Source organism: Balaenoptera borealis (assembly GCF_965194805.1).
Source record: "Balaenoptera borealis genome assembly, chromosome: 14".
NCBI classification, from domain to species: Eukaryota; Metazoa; Chordata; class Mammalia; order Artiodactyla; family Balaenopteridae; genus Balaenoptera; species Balaenoptera borealis.
The window spans coordinates 21,145,165-21,166,332 of NC_138875.1; the positions used below are offsets into that span (position 1 = coordinate 21,145,165).

General features: G+C 35.9%; 1 protein-coding gene across 1 annotated transcript in view; it reads right to left on the minus strand.

The window, feature by feature from the left end:
• Positions 1-21,168, minus strand: part of DCC (DCC netrin 1 receptor) — a 1,166,696-nt gene that overhangs the window by 631,811 nt on the left and 513,717 nt on the right. Inside the window, exon 3 of the mRNA XM_082353405.1 lies at positions 8,348-8,632. Within this exon, the coding sequence (XP_082209531.1) occupies positions 8,348-8,632 (285 nt within the window). The remainder of the gene's footprint in view (positions 1-8,347; positions 8,633-21,168) is intronic.

Below are 21,168 nucleotides of genomic sequence, written 5' to 3' on the forward strand. Positions count from 1 at the left end.
GTAAGAACTCAGCTATCCTCAGGGCCCATGCACTAAAGAGGCATGGAGAAAGTGCACTAGTTAAAGTGGAGAGAATATTTTCTATTTAAAGACATATCCTCACCCCACCTCCCCACACCCCCCCAAAAAAAGGTTTTGTTAGACCTTAGTACACTGGCCAAATTTATTGAATCTCTGAGGCCAGCTCAAAGCTAGATTTGACTCTCTGCATTCACAGGTTTTCCCAAATGCCTTGGGGCCACAGAATTTTGTCTTCCTTCATGATCCATGACCAGGTTGAATATATAATTATGCAACTTGGGATATGTTTCAGAATGAAAGGTAACTCTCTTTATAATTATTCTAGGACATCAAGTGTGACCAGGACTATCTTGTGCAAACTGGAAGGCATTCTTACCCTGCAATGACATTTTTTTTTTAAATGGGGCCATTTTCCTAAACTATTGTTAGGAACATCAACACTAAACTTAACATGGCAGAATCTAAAGAATAACTGAGGCATAGATAAATTTAATGATGGGACCATTGGCATCTGTGTCAGCAAGAAAAAAAATACTGGTTTTTACAACTTAATGACTGTCTTCCTCAAAATAACTAGTATTTGCTTTTAATTTTTATGCTTTCTGAATGCAAAACCTTTTCTCCTCACTGTATACTCTTGTTTTCTTTATTAAATTCCTGCCTGAGTGGAATATCAAACACTTTTCCAATTGGAAATAAAAGGGCACTGCAGGCTACAATGGGATATTCCCTTTGATTTCTTCCCAGGCATAAGAGTTACAAATTAATTTAGCTTCACAGAGCCTCTGTCCTCAGTTTCAAGCTAACCTACTGTCCACCTGCTGGCTGCTTAGCCATCCCCCATCTAGTTCTGTTTAGGAAATTCAGCAGGTACCATGTGTTTTCAAACAAAAGTAAGTACCCTAATATGTGCTCTGAGCCAAAAATTCCACGAAACTCCTTCTAACTCTTTTAGAGTGTCTTTCATTAAAAACCAGCCTAATCCACACGGATCACAGGAATCTAAATTGATTTAATAAAAAACAAAACCTCCATCTGGCCAAAAGCCAAGGAGCTTTGAACAGAGAAGAAGAAGGGAGCCATTTCTCAGAAGCTCTAGGATTCTATTACTTTCCTTCCTTGTTTACACCAATTCAGTGCTAAAAATGGCATTCCCTATCTGTAAATACTCCTACATCTGTTCATATTTCCTCTTTCCATCTTCATGTACACACACATACTGCTATTTGTAGTTAGAGTTTGGAAGAAGAAAGGGAGTGTCTATTCCTATCATTGGCATGTGGTTATATCCCTTCTGTCTCACAGGCAAATTTTGAGTCTATCAGTTTCATTTTACAGCAGATCTGAAGGAAGTGATTTTTCTTTTACAGAATGATTTTTTTTTTAATTTTACAGCTGACAGTAGAATCCCAGAAAACAAATGTTGCCATTATGCTGTGTCAAAGTTAGTTTAGGGAACCTAGAAATCTTCATAATTTATATAAATGCATAAAGCAGCACTTATAACTTTCCAGAAAAGTAATGGATTTGTTATTCTCTCATTTTTGATAAAGAATCAAAAGTATTCAAAATATTTCCTATTTGGCCAATGTTGAATAAATGAAGGTGTGCCCATAACTCTTGACTAAATGTGTCTTCTTTTATGCTCGAGGAATAAACTGATGTCCAACAGGACCAAAGAAGAAAATTCTACCAGTTCTTTCATTAATTTTTGTGACTTTTGCACTCATAGGTTATGGGTTTTGCTTCCACACACCTCTGGAGAAACCCTCTTGTTTGTGTATGAAATAGGGAAGACTACCTGACCCTTCAGTCACCCGCCCAGGGCTGCTTAATGTCATATCCCTAGTAAACGCAGAACTGACCATATGTCAGCCCAGTAGACTCAGGAAGAGACAAGCTCTCTCCTTTTCAAGAAATGTTTATTCCTCCTTGTGGAGGGCAATCTCAAGCATATTGTTTTTGCTTTTAACCTTATGTGAAATAGCAAATTTCATTTAGGGAATGAAATTTAAGATTAGATAGTATAATCAATATCTAAACTCACTCAAGATCAAGGATGAACATAGATAAACTAGTGGATTTGGTGAAGGAGAGATCACTGGTGACATTAGAATGATAGACTTGGCAAAAAAAATGTCATAGATCTCCCAGTATTCCAAGTACTTTCAACTTGGAATCCTGGACCTTGTTGATCACCCCCAAAATAGCACTGGGAGATGCAGATTTATTCTTAGCAAATTCAAAAAGCAAACAGACGTTGTCTACGCGTTGTCTTACGTATCCACAGTAAGTCAGCTTAGATTTGCTAACATATGAGACTTTGTTGCATTTAAATGGGATTTCATCAACTCTGTGTGAAACACTGGTTATCTCAGTTATCTTGCATTGGCTAAAAGACCTAACTTACAATAACTAATTCATATAACATGCTTGTCCATTGGTTTCTGTGCTCTGCCCAGCTCAGGCTCCCCAAAAAGGCTGGATAAAGTTATCATGTGAGGGGAGCGGGGAAAATCATGACATGGAACTTGGTCAGTTCACTGCCTGGGCAGTCAGTTTATACAATAAAAAGTATCAAATCTTCTTTTGGTCTGCTTTCTATGACAATATAAACTGACTTTAATTTTTTTTTTTAAATATAAATGTAAAAGTCTCCTATTTTATGAGATTGATTTTTGACCTTTAATTGTTGTATTTTAGCATGGCCTCATGGTTTTGAAATATTAGAATTTGTCTAGCAAACTTCTACTCTTAAACATTACAATTATGAAGGCAGAGTTGTGAATGAATGTGGATAAAATAATAAAAGAGATCCTCGGTAATGAGATTTGGAAAGGCTGATTTAGTCCAACTTCTAAACAGCTAAGGAAACCAAGGATTTTAGAGGATTAAAAGAATTGGCAATGACTAACAAAGATAAGATATTAAGAAGTCTTATTTATTGGCTAACTCTTATTTCTAAGCCAGTGTCTGTTGCGATATTTCATATAGCCAAAGAAATGATGTTGACAGAGAGGTAAGGGTGAAGATCATGTATCAATGAGTTACTAGAGAGGAAATAGTTGCAGGATACTCTGACTTCTAACAGATGTGAAAAGGAAATGAAGAAAATAAAGAGTACTATGCATAAATAGCACAAAACATGTAATTAACTACCACTAGGAAAATGAATACTTTGATATCCAGAATCAAAGTCAGGTAACTTAATAAAAGAAAAATAATCTTGATATGAGAATCAAAATCTTTAAAAGAGGAATTTCTAAGATGCCAAAGTAATTATGATAGTTACTAAGGACTTAGCAATTCTAGGCATTATACTTGGCCCAAAAAATTGCAGCCTCATAACCACCCTATGAAATTGTATGAAATTACTCTCTACATTTTGCAAGGTTAATAAATTAAGACTTAGATTAAGTAATTTGCTCTAATTGCACAACTTGCAAGTGGTGAAATTGAGATTTGTACTTTGGTATCAGACTCCGTGCTTTTCACACTTCTATCATAATAATAGTTCAAACTGGGAATTTTAAATATTAATTAATTGATCAACATAAACCAAATCCACGGAAATGATAGATGATAGTCCACATGCTAACCCCTTCATGCAATCTGGATTACATCTAATATAATATTTATTAGGAAACACAAACTTCACATGGTTTAAAGGTAATATGGTCTGTTACTTTATTCTTTTCTAAGTACAGATTAGAGAGAAGCAGAAGAAATCATTTTATCCAACTTGGATCTATGAAAGACCAAGTGTGTCCTGTTTATAGCATGGCATAGGAAATAGTTTTAGTCAAAACTAGCCTAAAGAAGGAAAGCAAACTATGGGAAAATCCTTCAAAGCAGGGAAAAACTTTAAGTACAATACAAAACTATCAGGTAATACATTAATGTGATTTGCTCTTCAGTTCCCTGTTTCTGTTTTTCTGAGTGTGTTTTATGCCATTGAATCCATTGTTCAAAAACCTTTAAGGATCCCCAATCACGAATAAAGTGAATAGAATCAAGTCTAAATTCCTAGACATGGGACTCAAGGTTCTCCATAAGGCAGGTTCAGCTTCTAACTCTAGATTGATCACCTGCTATTATCATTCTACAAATGGTTATCTCCTGATGACCTACAAAAGTAATCTCTAAAGACTTTGCAAAGTTTCTACCTAGAATTGAAGTATCCCTTGTCTGTGTTGATTTGGAACTAGAGATATTTACCTAAATTTACCATTCCCTGCCTTATATTAGTCATATGGCTATGAATTAACTGTCTGGCTCGATGGTAAATTTCAAAACAAAGAATGTGTCTTCTTTGTTTTCCTCTACAGATTATTATTCTGTAGAAATTATACAAATAAATGGTAGGAAAGTGTAATTAGCTTTGAAATATAAGTAATATTTAGTCAAACTAAAAAGTTTAATGCATCCATTGGTTTATAATAAATTCTTAGAGATGAACATATTCTGAAACTCTTTTAAAACCAAAAAACACAGTTTTCCTTTTAAATAATATGCCTTTTGGGATGGTTTCTATTAAAATTTATTCCAATAAAAAATAAATATTATAGAGAAAAATCATTCAAAATATATTTTAGTCCAACTTATTCCATTAAAAGCCAATGTCTCTAATTACACAGATATTTAGTTCAAGTCTATCAAGGATCCAGAATCATCTAATTATAGTTAAACGAATGAACAACAGATTGAATTACCAATTGATCAATTCAATTAGGCCATTAAGAAAACTGAAATCAGAGTTCCAGTGTATGGGCCAGTTATTTCAGTCAACCTAGTGCCCAAAGCAGATTTATAATTCATCAATTCAATCTACTGTTCGGCACTCAGACACGATGAGATCTGAATAAAGTGGACCTGACGAGCACTATGGCTGTTTCAATCCCTGCTACATTCTCCATCACAGACAATGAGACATTTTAAACCATCTCAACTCTTAGTGTTTTGTTATCAATATTTCAAAAAAAAAAAAATCCTTTACAATAATTTAATAGTAACCTACTCTGTTAAAAATATATAATTCCCCAGAATTTTGTCTTCAAACATTAATCAACAAATTAGTTACCAATTTTTCTACCTTTTAATGAAACAAATAATTATTCATTTAATCTTGAAAATATACAGTGTTATGAGAAAAATCTCTTTAAAAAATTTGTAATTTAATTTGAGCACAATAACACCACTACCCTGCTCCTAATCTCAGGAAAAGTGCCACTACCTAGCTTCATCTGAGCGTGCACTCCATCCCCTCCCTCTTGAGGCACATCTGATATGTCTCCAAGACCTGTCCTTAATATCTCCCCACTCCTCTTCATTTCGGAATCCTTTCTGATACCACTTTAGTAGCAGCTTTTGATCATTTCTCTCCAGAATTAATGCTGTACATTCTACCGTATCTTTCTTCCTTCAGTTTATCGTCCTTGCTTCCAATTTCTCCTCCTTCAACACTTCCTATGCCCTATGACCCAGTTAAACAGAATGCATTCAGTTCCTCTGAATGAGTGCAGTTCCTCTGAAAAGTTTTTATCTCTATTTTCTCTGTGTTTTGCTGATGTGGTTCTTTCCTCCTGGTGTAGTCTTCTCTTGGCCTAGCTACTACTTGTTCTTCAAGACTGGCACATTGCTTTTCTCTCTTATGTAAGGGGATGGCACTCTGTATTTCTTCTTTCAAAGAACGGTCTACTTGCTTTATCTATTTCACCCACTAGACAACCATTTGCGGGGGCATTATCTTTCAACTTTGTATTCCTAGTAACCTGTGTGATGACAGGTACATAAGATTCACTCAAAAGCTTGTTGAGTAAAGTATTTATGTAGTGAATAAACTGCAACTGCTTGCTGGAAGACAGCATTTCGAAACAACTATTTGATTCTTAAAATCTGAATTTAATAAATCTCTGTTACTTGGTGATATTAGACACCTGATACATAAAAGTGGCAACCTGAAATGTATTCTACATAAATTTGAATAAGGGCATCATATTACATATTATTTAGAAACGGATAACTCTCCACACATACGCACACAAATGAAAATACTCTCTTTATGAACTGTGGTAAAAACAAGTGTTGAACAAAGTTGCAGAACTTCAAATTGGCATTTATGTTTCAAACTAAAGGGAAAATGGATAAGTTCATCAGTCAACACGATATTTAAATGGCCATGGAAGAATGTATTTTTTTTTAAAGAGTGGTAACCATATACGTACCACTTTAATGTTTCTAAGTCATGTTAATAATATAATGGATTTCTATTTTAACTGTGTCTATCTTACCCTATTAAATACATGTTTTAATAGAGAAAGGGCAATATACCTGTGCAATTATGACTTCCTCAAACTGGTACTTATAGAAAGTGGAAATTGATTAAGAAAGGATTAGCACGATTTTAAAAATTAGGAAACGCTAAATGGCAACTAAAAGAAGCTGGGATTGAGCATTTATTCATTCATTTACTCATTCTCTCACTCAATTTTGTACTTGTTGTGGATTTGTGAATTTGACCTCTAAACCAGCTTGCAAACTCTGGCATAAATGGGACAAACATGGTCTTCCAGCAGGTTCTTTATGTGATCAACAGTATACAATACAGGATTAATCAAGTATGCTAATAACGTGTGTGTGTTTATTAACTTAGCTCATAACTCCTTTGTGAAGTTTATATTTGAACTCATAGAACTTTGAGAAAAATTCTCATTAGATGTAGTGATTTCAAAAAAAAATATGAGTTTTCATCCAGGTAAGTAATACCCACACACCTCCAAAGTACAGCGACATATTCTTGATTTTAGCCAAATTAACAATATGAAATTTGGCTTTAAATAAATCTCCATGGATTACAATGCAAATGTGTTTTGCAAGGTGAAGAAATGAATGTAAATGGTGATCTGATGATTATGTCTCTGTGTCTTTCAAATGTTTCCATTTCATATTTAATATTTAATTAGTCCAACTTTATCCCTTAATACCACTGGAAAACAGACTTTTCAGTCATATTAAGATAGTCAAACATATTCTTGCCAATTTTCTGTGTGGCTTACCTGGGCTTTGCATCTGATTGACTCAGATGCATTACTAAGGGTATGTGAATATAAATATTTAAAATTTTTGTGTATCTAATGGATGCGTAAGTAAATGCATGTACGTGTTGGGAATAAATGCTGCATTTGCATCTGTCACTGCCTAGAGGATGGAAGGCAACAGTGTCACTGATGGTTATTGACACATTTAAATCAGTATCCCTGTGACTAACAGAGGAGAGAATCCACAAAAGGGTTAGAAGCGGTTTTAGAGATGTCCTAATTAAGGTCTCTGGAAACTTTCAATCACATTGCCAGTCTGCATTTGGAATGACTTGGGGATGTTACCCTCTACCTAGTGGAAGGACTTGTGATCACTACATACAGAATGTGGAGACAAGAGCCAACGCCAGTGCTTTGACAGTGAGTCTGTTACAATTACTCAAGTGTTGCCTTCTTTGTGATTCTCACAAATGAGTCTAAATAAACCCCACAAGTAAAATTAAATGAGAAAGTATTGATAGGTATTACATAGATATAAGATAGTAGCAGTTATTGGAAGAGATCTTAGAAAATATCCATTCTAACTTCCGATTATTTAGGAGAGAAAAATGAGGCCAGAGTCTTAGAGATTTTCCAGGGAAGAGAAAGGGAGATAACAGATGGAGAGAAACACTTTCTTTATCATAATATCAATCCCACTTTATTGTAATTACTCGTATGTCCATGTTCACCCAGAATTCTATATAAGCCAGGCTCTGTGTCAGTCTTAGTCATTGCTGTATCCCTAGTACTTAGCACAATGCTTCTCAGAAATGAGTGTATGAATGGATAAGCAAATGAAAGTTCAATATTAAGCTGGGGAAGGCTCTTAACCTTGCTAAGCCTCACCTTCATCCTCTGAAAATGGGGATAACAATAACTACCTCTTAGACTATTACCAGAGGAAAATCAAATAACATAAAAATGTTTAGCAATGGGCTTTGCACAAAGAAGCACTCATTAACTATTAATGGAATGAGTGAGTGAATGAAGCCAAATATAAGGAAAATACCTGTTTCTGTTGTACTGGAAAGTTCAACTACAAACCATGGAAAGATAAGAAAAGCTTTTGGCATACCCTCATCTAATGGTTCATTTAGAAAAGAAGAAAAAAATATAAAACTAAACCCAATACACAATACAGAACTTAAAAAAAACTACTAAATATGTGTTAAAGGAAAAATTGCTCAAACAACTCTAGAAAATATAATTCTGAAGAGAATAAAGAACACTAATCTTATCAGCAATACCTGATAAGATTCTGACTTCTGCTTCATTTCCTGTTCTTGAGCTGGCTGGATTCCGGGCTAAGCATCGATAGATTCCAATGTCTCCCAGTTGAAGTCTACTGATTTGCAAGGCTCCAGAGGGCAAGACCACCACGCGGGAGTCGCCCGGGATGGGAGTCAGGTCTTGTTGGTTTTTCTGCCAGTGTATTGTTGGCATCGGCTCCCCAATGACTTCACACTTGAGTAGCACTGTGTCGCCCATGAAGGCAGTGACAGATTCTGTCTGGGAGAGGAACCTCAGTGGTCCTAGGAGAAACACAAAGAACAAAGGATAAATCTTTCAGAGGAGGCACAATAGTCACCAAATAAAAAAATCACATCTGTATTCTTTTTAGAAAATTGTATCCTACAAAGCATCTTCTCAAAATACATCTCGTTTGCTCTTCACATTTTACCACATTATGTCTGGCCCTACAGTAGTTTCCGTGACTAAAAAATGATAAAGATGCTGCCATTAATCTCTAGAAGCTAACTGTTTTGTTTTTATTGGGTAATAAAACAGCCTTATAAAACAAACAAAGCAGGCAAGATCATCTTAATTTTATACATGAGGGAACTGAGGTTCAGAAAAGTGAAATTCCACGTGCATTCACACAGTTACTACGATATAATCCTGCCAAGGGGACCTGGTTCTTCCAAATTCTCATCCTATGCTCTTGCTGTTAGCCAACTTTGGACAAAGGACTATGAAGTTATGGGAATTTATGAAGGACTGGCCATATGACATAACCTAGCGCAGTTTCAAGAAAGATGAGTCGTATTAACCACCAATTATAGGCTGACTCCTTAAGGTAAATGATCATCAGTATTTGCCAGTTATAGCTGTGGTGAAATGAAAAAATGCTTAAGTTGGAATTAGACTAGTTTGTGTTTCTAGTCTGGCTGGGCCACCTACTCTGTGTGAGTCCTTTGGCAACTTGTTTCATTTCTTTGGGCTATAAAATGGGATAGTAGTGAATTCAACAAATACAGCTACTATTATGTCCATTTGAAATAACATGTAAAAAAGACGCATCCATATGGATGATTAAGCAAAGGCAGGGGAAAATGAAAAGACAACAAAATAAATAAACTGGCTATCACTGAGCATGAAGGATGGTGAGAGAGAAGCCTCCTCCATCATGATGCTGTATATGAGAAGGGTAGAAGATATTTGGAGCCTGCCCTCTTGAACCCCCTTTTATGAACAGACGGATATTTGTGACCCTAGTGCTTTGACCGTGAAAACATTTTTTGTGATTACAAACAAACATATTTGAATGAATTATGTCACCATTGATGGATCATTGGCAATTTTACTTTCTAGAGTTAATCCAATTAAATAATTTTAATTTCTTGATTTGTGTTCTATTCATCACAGTTATATGCCAATATTTTAATTTTACTGGAATTGGTTTCCCTGTATGTGCATTTCACAATAAAATTTGATTCATTCATCAGTTTGGGTTTCATGTCAAGTTTTTCTGATCATATTTGCATTACTGCGATTTTTATTTTATAGATCTATTATAAGTAGGTCAAAGTTTCCTAGGTCTTAGTTTAAATTTTGTCAAGAAACTTTCTACCAATATTTAGTTAATAACAAATTCTAATGTGTTCAGTTTTAACTACTGTTAGGTTTATTTGGGGTCTATTAATTCTCACAAACCTAACTTTCCCTATAATCTGATAAAAATTTTGCTGGAGTGAAAAGGGCAAAGGCAAAATGACCTAGGCTAAAACATCATAATTTAATATGAGAGAAAATCAAAAGTGCTGTAGAGAAGTCTCATATCCTAGGCTAAGGTAGCATTTCATGTCCCTTTCAGGGATTAGTCTTTTGAGCCACAGGGTAACTGAATCTATGAAAAAGGAAATTACATCAGTATCACATACGGAATAGATTTAAGTTGCCAACGATGGTCTACCACTCACTACCGCCACACTCATAAACAGACCTACAGACCTGGAGATGTGGCACCATGGTTTAGCAAGGACATTTAATTCTAGACCATAGAGAAATATGAATTTTGATGCATATGTTAATTTATCAATGGAAATATATCCTACACTTAGGTATTAAAATTACTCACCTGGAATCTAGATCCATGGAGCTATTTGTCTCAACAGTACAGATGTGTCTACAGTGGGAGCAAACCACATGCCTAATTTTATTCTTCTCATTCAGTTAACTGGAACTAATCTATAACTATGCTGGATCCACCACTGAACGAGGACCAAAAGGAATCCATTAACTTGTGCCCTAGCTCATTGTTCAAAGTCCAATTTCCAGGCTGTTTGTAGTGTATAATCTTGAGTGTATTCAAAAGAAGCCACATTAATCTACTACTGATTGGCTTTGGCATGGATTTAAAGCATATACTTGAACAGCGAATGGTTTATATATACTACACAAGGCAAATCTGCAATGAGTAGTGTCCAGATGTTGTGATGGTTACATACATCAAGATATTTTTCAAATACGTTTCTGACTTGTTTCCTTAATAGTTTTTTTCTTGGTCTTCACATCCCTAGCATTTTATTTTATAGTTAAGGAAACACCGTTGGGAGTAATTTACTCACACATACAAGTTATACATTTTATACAAAGGAGGTAAGAATAAAATATTTTTGATAAGTTGATAAAGTATCTGGATACTTCTATATATTCAGATATATGGTCCTGTACAAGTTACATACACTGGATAAAATTCTAAATATGTATTTTACATCTGAATGTCTGTGGTATTCACAAAATTCACTTTCAGAGTTCTAGAGCATAGAATAAAACATAAAATGAAAGAGTAATTCAAATTGATACTCAGCAGTTGGTTCCTTTATATAAACTTCATCTAGCTGGAAGAATCATAGATGAGGCATGAGATTATATATTAATATAATTGGGCTTAATGGAATTGGCTATTGTTCCACATGCTTATTCACTATGGTTATTTTAGATCTTAATAAACAGGGGGTTGGAATTACCTCTTACTTAAAATTTAATGATGCAATGTTTGAAAACTTCAAATAGTTGATTATTTGATATAGTGAGAAATTATAAACATGATTTGTAGCTTTTTCTTTGTGTCTCTACAAAGGAAACCCCAAGCATCAAAAAGAAATTCTAGGTTTACGAGGTTCTATATGGCTTGAATTAATGCTTCCAGTATTGTGCTGTCTTTGAGCACTCTCAGCTCACGGTCGTGCAACAAACCAGCAACAGTATTAAAAGAAGAAGTTATAGGCGATCAACTTAGTACTATATTTTCAAGGCAGAGTATGAGCACCTACTTAAGAACATTAAACTCACTGTAACTCATAAGAATGAAATACAGTATTTTCATAAGAGTCATTTAATGCTCTAATACAATACAAAGATGCAGGTATAATTTTAACTAGATCTTCAAGAAAAATAGCTACCTGCTCATCAAGAGCCTGTTCATGGAAAAAGCCTGGTTCAACTCATTAGATCACATTTGATAGACTGTAATCATAACACAAATGGTATTCCTATCACTACTCTTTTCTTACCTAAATCCATTCTAAACATAGTCAAAAGAGGAGCATTTCTAAATCACCAAAGTTTTTTGGTTCTTCTCACTCAAGAAACTCTAACATTCCATTTTCTAATATTGTCTCATACCTTAAATCCTAGTACCCAAGAATCTAATACAGTGTTCCTTCCAGGCTCATCTTCCACAACTGCTACGAAAGAATTCTTGGATTTATTGAACAGGTCTATACCTGGCTCCCTCTTGATTGTTATTTCTCATGAAATTTCCTCTTAAGAAGTATACCTTCTCCCCTAACATCTACCTATCAAATCTGTCACCATTCTTAAAGTACTAAGCCAAAAAAATCCTCTTTTCCTTAGTCTTACTTACCAGAAATCATCCCTTTATCGTTTGAATTTTTACAGAACTTATAACTTACAGATAGAATGACATAGTTGACTGTTTAAATAAAAGGCTGACAAGTGTTTATATGTTTGTATATGTATTTTTTCAGTCCACAGAATATATCAAATATCTACTGAAAGAAAAAAAAAACCACAAATATTTACTGAGGTTCCATGTCTAAGTAGACTATTACAAGAATAAAAATTTTGATAACTGCATTTGAGTGTTGGTGTATCACTTTCTAACATACTCTGTGGCAGTTTAGGATGGTGAATAACACACCTGGGTGCCAGATTACCTGGGGGGTCACTTCTCTGCTTCATTATTTAGCCAGACCTTGGCCTTTTTTTTTTTTTTTTTACAGACTAGAGCTGTTCAAGGCCACCATCAAACCATAAATAGTGACTGATCATCTCTATCCATTAAAAAGACGCCTTTTTCCCTTGGCATCAACCAACTGGGCTGAATTCTAGGATGGGGCTTTTGGTGATTTTAGGAACCGAGTGGAACCTTTCTCTTCTCCTTGGGAATGTCCCACTTTCGTACAAGAACAGACAGGGGGGTTTTTTGTTTGTTTGTTTGTTTAATTGTTGCTCCTTGCCTCCATTTGATATCAGTTGGTAAACAGAGAAATGGTACCAAAACAAAATGAAATGAAAAGCCCAAAGAACAAACAGAAAATCCTAAATCAACCCTCAAGGTTTGTCTCAGGGTTTTACATATGACAAGAACCATCAATTCAACCCCCATGCAATGTGATTCCCCGGAGAGCTGCTGGATCCAGACCAATGACACAAGAGACTTGAGTTTTATCACTGACACTATTCTAAGCTCCTTTATAAATTAACTCCTTTAATCCTAACAACAGCTCTTTAAGTATTACTGTCTCCACTTTATAGATGGAACTGGAAAGGGAACGAAACTCATTCAAATGTTTACATTATGTATGATGGTTTAAAAAAAGGTTTTGTCCTGAATGATACTTCTTAAAATACCCCATTTCCCCAATCTAAGTGAAAATGTCCCCAAAGGAGGTTGTTTTGTTTTTTTTTAATGTAACAGTACTTCCTGATTCTTCAACCACCAAGTATCAGCACAATACTGGAAAACTCTGTTTAGTAAGTACATTCTGCCCCAGATTGAATTTTTACAGACAAACTTCAGCCTGAAGTATTGTGCAATTAAAAATAGCATACAAACCTATGCTGGGTTGTTTCCATGGAGGCCTTTCATTATTAGCCTTGGGGAAAGTCTGTTTCCCAGAACGAATTATACTCAAGGTTCCTTCCTTCACACCTAGCCTGGCCCAGGATTCTAAGACAGCTGGACTTGTTGGAAGTGTCTCATCCCAGCTAACTGACAGGTTTACACATTACTCGCACCTCTGTACGTTAACAAAGACCAGCACCTATTAGTGCGGGGTCAGTTCAGGAACCATAATAAGGAAAGAACACGTTGTTTTACATATGGAAAAATCAGGCAAGCATATATGGGAACTCCATTTTATCCCCTGTCCTAGAAATGATAAACATAGACACTTATAACTTAAATTTTATAAGCTACTTTTACTATTGTAAAAGTGCCTGGGCTTCAGCATCAGAAATTTTATTGATGTTAACTATCCTAATTACAGTTGTATAATAAGGATTAAATGTTGTTAGCAAGCAATATATAGCCATTATGAGAGTACCCAGGAGAAATGGGTCTCACCCTGTTTATTTCGATTTTTGTAAAGGATACTTCCTAATTCTCTAACACTAATTTTAACACTAAAAGCATTCATTAAGTGTCTATTTATATAGGTTACTTTGTTAAATGTTACTCAAGGCCTGATAAGCAGCCATAACTACAATTCTTTTCTAGAACATTTACTAACTATCAAACGCTTAATTACCTGGGATTTCATAGTACCAACACAGTATCAGAATTCTCACTTCCTCAGAGGGGCCTCCCCCAAGTCGAGATAGAACCAATTATTCCTGTATGTCCCCTTTGCAACATTTACTTCAATTATAACTTATTAACTGTGGAGTTAATTTAATAGCCATCTTCCCAGCTAACCTGTAAATTCCACAAAAGCAGAGCTGGTTCTATTTTATTCTGTACTCTGAGCACTTAGCACAGTGCATGGCATATAATCGTCCATCAAATATATGTCTAATGAGAAAGTATGTATGATTGGTCAGATAATTAGTTTAGGCAAATATCCCAGGCTCTTATACACTGGGAAATCCAGGAAGAAGAGTGTAAAGAGAGAGAGAAAACAAGGATTTATTCAGGGAAAGTGAAAAAGAGCTGAGCCTAATAAGCATACAAAGTCAACCCATACAGCCTTTCATTTGAAAAGATTGTGAGGGGGTGGGGGGAGCGATGTCTAGCGTATCCATGAAAATTTTATCTAAGGCCCGTAAGTTTAAATTGTGAAACAGTGATATTTCGAATGAGATTTCCCCGTCTTCCTTCAAATCACTGTCCCCGGAAACAAAGTTATCAGTGGTCTCAGGACTAGCCCCCACCCAGCTGGGACAGGCAGGGCAATGGCTCCAGCCATCATTCAGGCTCTGGCCAGTACAGATTTTTTCAGGAGCTAGGCACAACCAAACTGTTGGCTGTCACCAGGGCAGTAGAAATGTTAACAGCAAAGCAGCAAACATTTTTCATTTGGGCTTTTCCTTTGTGATGCTAAAAAAATGAGGTAGAAAATCACCATGGCAATGAATGCAAAGCTGCGAAATCTGCAGGGACGTCAAAAGTGTTAGGCTCTGAGAATTAAAATAATGAGAACAATAGTCTCTCCGCACTCTTCTACCCATGCACACACGCATCACATAGACTAGGAGAAATCTTTCATTCAGATCCAGATAGTCAGAAAGTTTGAATAGCTTAGACACGCACTCTTGTTCATTTAATTCTAAGCTACTTTGCTTTTTAAGCAAAAGTGGAAATAAAGCATTCCAGGTTTATGCCAGGACTCTCCTCCTCCTCCTGGGAGGCCTCTCCTCCACCCACAACGCCCTCAGATTGGGCCTATTCCTTCTTTTAAATTCTAATCTCAAAATGGCACGTTCTTCTGATTTGCCCTCTGGCCTCTTTGGCAGACTATCAGGACCCACATCTCCTCCAATGGAAGGTCTAATTATTAAGTAATTAAAGTTCATTTAATAAAAAATAGACTTATCAATTGGGGGACAGACCTTGGGATTGGAAATGTCTCTTGCTTTTAAATATTCAGCAGTGTGGTAATATCCTGTAACTGCCAGAGGAGAGCTGAAGTAAATGCTTTGTTTGCTCCAAATTAAAGCTTCACGGCCAACTCCCTTCAAAGCCAGACCTTGTTTGCCCCCTTTTAACTTTCAAATGAGCTCAGGGGAAGAGAAGAGACATAATCCAAAGAGAAGTTTTCTAGATTTGGTTGCTTTTCAGAAGCCAGAAGACCAATAAAGGAGTCTTAGAATATGTTTTAAGCGTATTTCTGTATGTCCCTCTGAGAGTTATCATTTCCCTCTTTATGTTTTCCCCCAGGTTTTTGTTTCTGTTTTAGCAACTTCATTTTCACTGCTGAAATTACAGACTCCTAGGTAGTTGGCTAAAGAGCCATGGCTGGAATGTGGCATTGTGAAACAAGTCTAGGAAGTGTGTCTGTCAGGTACCGGCCACACTCCTTCAGTGTGTGATCTTATAAGAAACATACATGTGGCCAATTAGTTGAACTCAGAAGGATGTAACAGAAGAAGTGTGAAAGGGAAAGAAAACTGTAGGCAAATTACACAGTTTGTCTGTCCAGCTCTGCAAGATTAGCAGCACATAATGAACTCATTTCCTTGGCAAAAAATAGTCAATGAGAAATGTCATCAAATAAGTCTTTTTCAGAATCACCCTTGGGGTTTGTTCAATATAAATACTCTAAAGGGCTGGTATTTTCCCAGATCTCTGAAAACTGATTATACGTAAGACTTAGAACCAAGTGGTCATTTTGGGACTCCTGTGAGTGATCAAGAGACAGTTTGAATGCAGATCTATTCCTAATCTCATCAAGTAGCCCTGCTAGATTCTTGGCCTTCAAATCTATGGAGCAGCAATTCAGGATTCTCCAAGTCATCCTTCTTAATAACATCCTTAGGGCCTCTGGTAGCCAACATGACACCTTTATAAGAATTGGAAAAGGGTGCCATCTTTGAAGGGATGAGTTTAAAAAGGTACCCCATGGGATTGGCTAGCAAATCCAGAGCTGGATTTCAGGCCCCACCTAACCTTCCCCTGGAGATTGTTTTCAGATATGAACTACACCCATGTACTAACAACTCTGTTGGCATCTCTTGACTTCATTATCTGCAATCAGTCAAGAATGATTTGGCTTGGCCCATCCATGTCTTTTGTTAACTCCAGGGTCAAACAGAGGCAGATTTTGGAAGCATTTTTCTGGGTAGCATGTTAAAAGCTTTTTTTTTCATCCTTCTGAGCTATTATACAACATATATTTCCCAGCACAAGATTAAATAATGAAGTGAGCTTTACCACCTCTTCCTCAAACTCACGTGATATTGTCTTCCTGGAGAGAGATTCTTCATAAAATCTAATCAAATTATATTGAACATCGATGCCATTATTGTATGTGAAGGTTAGAATAGACTCCTTCTTCAAGGAAGAGCTAGATGGCATCCCCTGTACAGTGGCAGCTACATTTTCTCCTACCTGTATCACCATCTCGTTGATGACTGAAACTAGCCTTTTACCTGTATATATGTATTAAGCCAAATGGAAACTCATTCTCATAATGCAGACCAAACAGGAGTTGTTTGTTCGCTTGTTTTACTTTATTATAAGATTTTCTATAGGAATTCTTTAAAGGACAAACTTCTAATGTAGAAAAATGTTCATCAGTAATCAAAAACTGAAAATAATATAGCACTTTAGCCTATTAAGGTTGCAATGATTTCAAAAAATTATGAACAGTAATTCTGAAAGCATGAGTTGATATGCTACCTTTGAAAAGTGATTTGTTAATGTGCATCATAATAATTTAACCCAAGAACTCCACTTCTAGGAATCTTTCCATAAATATATGAAGAAAAAAGTTATATATATACATATATATATACACACACACACAATTATTCAGTACAGCATTATTTAAAATAGTGAACAATATAAAAAGTAAATAAATAAATAAATCCCCCCAAAATAAAAAAGAAAATAGTGAACAATAGAAAATGGGCTAATTGTACAATTGGTGATTTCTTAAGCAAATTATGGTATATCCACTATACTTAACATTATATGACCATATAAAATTATGTTAATAAATATTTTTTAAAGGGAGAAAGTTATTTTTCTCATTATTTTTCTAAAACAAGCACATCTTAAGATATACAAAAGGATATTTTGCTAATGATTCTAACCCTCTTTTCAGTGTATTCTATTCAGTGTGAATTGTAAAAATACTATTCAGAGTATATCGATTTCATGAAGAGATGTTTACCTCCACAGGCTTTAACGATAACTTTATTGTCATTCTCTACTCTGCAGATAAAATTCTTATTACAAAACCTGAGATTGTTTTATAATCAATAGTTATGAATAGTTTTACAGAATTCAGACTCAGGCTTTCCATCAAGCTTAAATTGCATTACGCATGGCTAACAATCGGTCACAACATTCATGAAAGTTGATTATGAATGTGGCTAATATCTGTTAGGCCTACTTGTAAATTGTGCTTAATTCAAGGCAGGCAAATCATCCAAATAACAGAAAAGCAAGCTCTTAAAGTTGTATGATATTTTGTTTTACATCATATAACTGTCACCAGCCCTTCCCTACTTTATCTATGTTCCCCTGATAACCCTGCCACAAAGCCCTAACAGCACTGATTATATCATCTTATGGGAATTTCCAAAGTATGCTTTCATTCATTTATTCAGTCAGTCAATGTTGTGGCTAATTTTATTTGTGGATGTAAGTAGGCCATGGGGTGCTAAGATTTTTGGTTAAACATTATTCTGGGTGTATCTGTGAGGGTGTTTCTGGATGAGATTAACATTTAAATCAGTACATTGAGTAAAGCAGACTGTCCTCCCCAATGTGGGTAGGCCTCATCCAATCCATCGAAGGCCTGAATAGAACAAAAAGGTGGAGTAAGAGAGGATTCAGTCTCTCTGCCTGACTTTCTTTGTGCTGGGACATCAGGTTTCTCACGCCTTCTGACTGGGACTCAAACTGGAATTTACACCGTCTGCTTTACTGGGTCTCCAGCTTGCCAAATGCAGGATGACTTCTCAGCCTCCATAATCACGTGAGTTTCTCTGGAGAACTCAGACTAATACAATCAGTCAACATTTATTGGGAACCTCATATGTGGCAGGCATCATCTTAATTGCCTGAGAAATATAATGATGAACGATCTATGCTAGTTTTTGTCAAAGGGTTTTTCTGGATTTTGGAAGCCTAGAGGAGGAGTGTAAGATTCATATTCATCATATTTCTTGAGTGAAACATGGCAAAGCCCCAATAAAGGGGAGCCCATAAGCAGAAAAACTTAGCAAGAGATTATCCAATGAGTTTCAAAGGTCACTGAAACAAGAATCCGTCAGGTGATAACTGTTTCAAACTTTTAATTGAGCATATTATCCAAAGGATTAAATGATCTTCTACCTGTTAATCTATTAACCCAGATGTTTATTTTTCTTATTACCAGTAGCTTTGATTGAATACATACTAGGCACTACATAATGTATAATAATATATAGTCTCTACATGGCTAAAGGGCCCTACTGAAGTTCCCTGGCAACATTTTTCACTTTCAGTTTGTTAGATAGGATCACCTTCCTTTCAGTATAAATGATTTTTCTCCTGTCAAAAATATGTGACTGAATCCTATATTCAAAACTTGTAGACATAGACCAAAGAAAGGAGAAACCTAAATGGAACAAGCTTTCAATAAAAGGAAGCAGCGGAGAGAGTAGTTTCAGCTCAATACTTCTATTTCAGTATATAATTAATTAAAGCTTAGCTATTGATAAGAGCTAAGATTCACATCAAATACATCAAAAGATTCAATTTTTTCTCTCATAATTCCAGTATTATTTTTTCTTTTTTTTCTACCAGTATTATTTTTTCTCCCCACAAAATCCATCTGTAACATGAGAATCAAGGAACCCCAGCAGAAATAATCATTTCGATTAAAAACTTCTGGTAAATCTATATAATTTTAATTTTGATTTGGAAGTACCTACTGGGAGAAAAATTGGAGCTAATGAAACACATTTGCATGCTGTGCATTTGCACAATGAAAATGGAAAGTCAAAATATGTCTGCTTCATTGCTGAATGTGTATGATTTTCCACCTTCTCTACTAAGACCCTGAGGAAATCAAATTTTTAAAGAAATACCAAAATTTTGTAGCTTGACCCAGGTAACAAAATATCCCTGATAGAATGAACCGTTCAAATGAAAAAAAAAAAAAATGTCTGATGCCAAAATTCATGCTTTGGGATTTGTCTCATACTCACCTGAATCAATATCCACCACAAGAATCTGAAGTAGTTATTTATTCCAACATATCTTTCTGTATACCTAATCCCCAGCAATCATCTGGCTGTAGAAGAATGTCAGTAAATTAGAGAATAGTAAATCATCCTTCCTGAAAATCTTTCAGTTGTGGAGTCGTATTCATGGGCCCAGTTGTATCATCTGATACTTGGACTGAGAATAAGGTGGGAAAAGGGCATGCGTGGGCAGTCAGAGATAGATTTTCTTCCCTGCTCCTAAGGGGCCAGGCATGGGGTACAGGTATGTGTGGTAGGAAGTAAAATATTCCTTCAGGATAGCATTAGTCTCAAGTATGAGAGTACTTATACACTTTTTATAGAACCAGGAATAACATTACTTCCAAGCTTGTTTATGATCTTTCCTGATCTTATGATCTTTGAACATAAAAAGAAGTATTCCTTAAAAAGCATGGTTCAATAAGTAGAAAATGAGCTTTGAAGGGCAGTGGGCAAAGAGGAGCATAGCAAAAGATTAGACTGGAGATGTCACATAATACAGATAATTCAGACACCTTATACCATCTTGGTAAGTTTGTATTTCATTTCAATTACATTGAGAAGTTTTTTTTTTTCATTTTATTATTTTTTTAATTTTTATCAGAGTATAGTTGCTTTACAATGTTGTTAGTTTCTACTGTACAGCAAAGTGAATCAGCTATACGTATACATACATCCCCCCTTTTTTGGATTTCCTTCCCATTTAGGTCACCACAGAGCACTGAGTAGAGTTCCCTGAGCTATACAGTAGGCTCTCCAATGGTTCATTTTAGTTTTTAGGTCTGCCTGACCAGAGGATGTCCCTCTGCTGGCTTGATTTTTCTTCCCAGCAGCACCCAAACTTCCAATCTTCCACCCCTTCAAACCAGGTTATCTGTCCTGGTCTGCGCCTTTAGTACTTACAACGGACTTGCCTCGGTGAGTGGTGCATGATATGCACAAGGTTTAGATTCCCTCATCCTGCCAGCAGCTCATAACCAGGACAAAACTAATTCAAATCCTTTAGTTTGCCCTCTAGTCTACCAGTACCATACTCTTGAGTTGGCACTTTCATTCTGTACCATCTTGCGCATCATTTTTCAACTAAATATATCATGTTAATCGCTTGACCTAGGCCTTTCATGTGACCTTCAATTGGAAGTGGGGGGTGGGCAGGGAATGCTTAATAAGCCAGAATGTCTGCGTTCTCATCATAGTGCAAAACCAAAGGCCTTTCTTGTTGGTTTAACCCGAGGGTGCTGGGGGAATTACAAAAGATATTAGGTCCATTGGCTAGACTGGTAGTTTCCTCTCCAGCCTCACAGTCCCAAAGCCTCCATTGTGGCCCATTCATCCAGCAGGAATTATACTCATCAGTCATTGC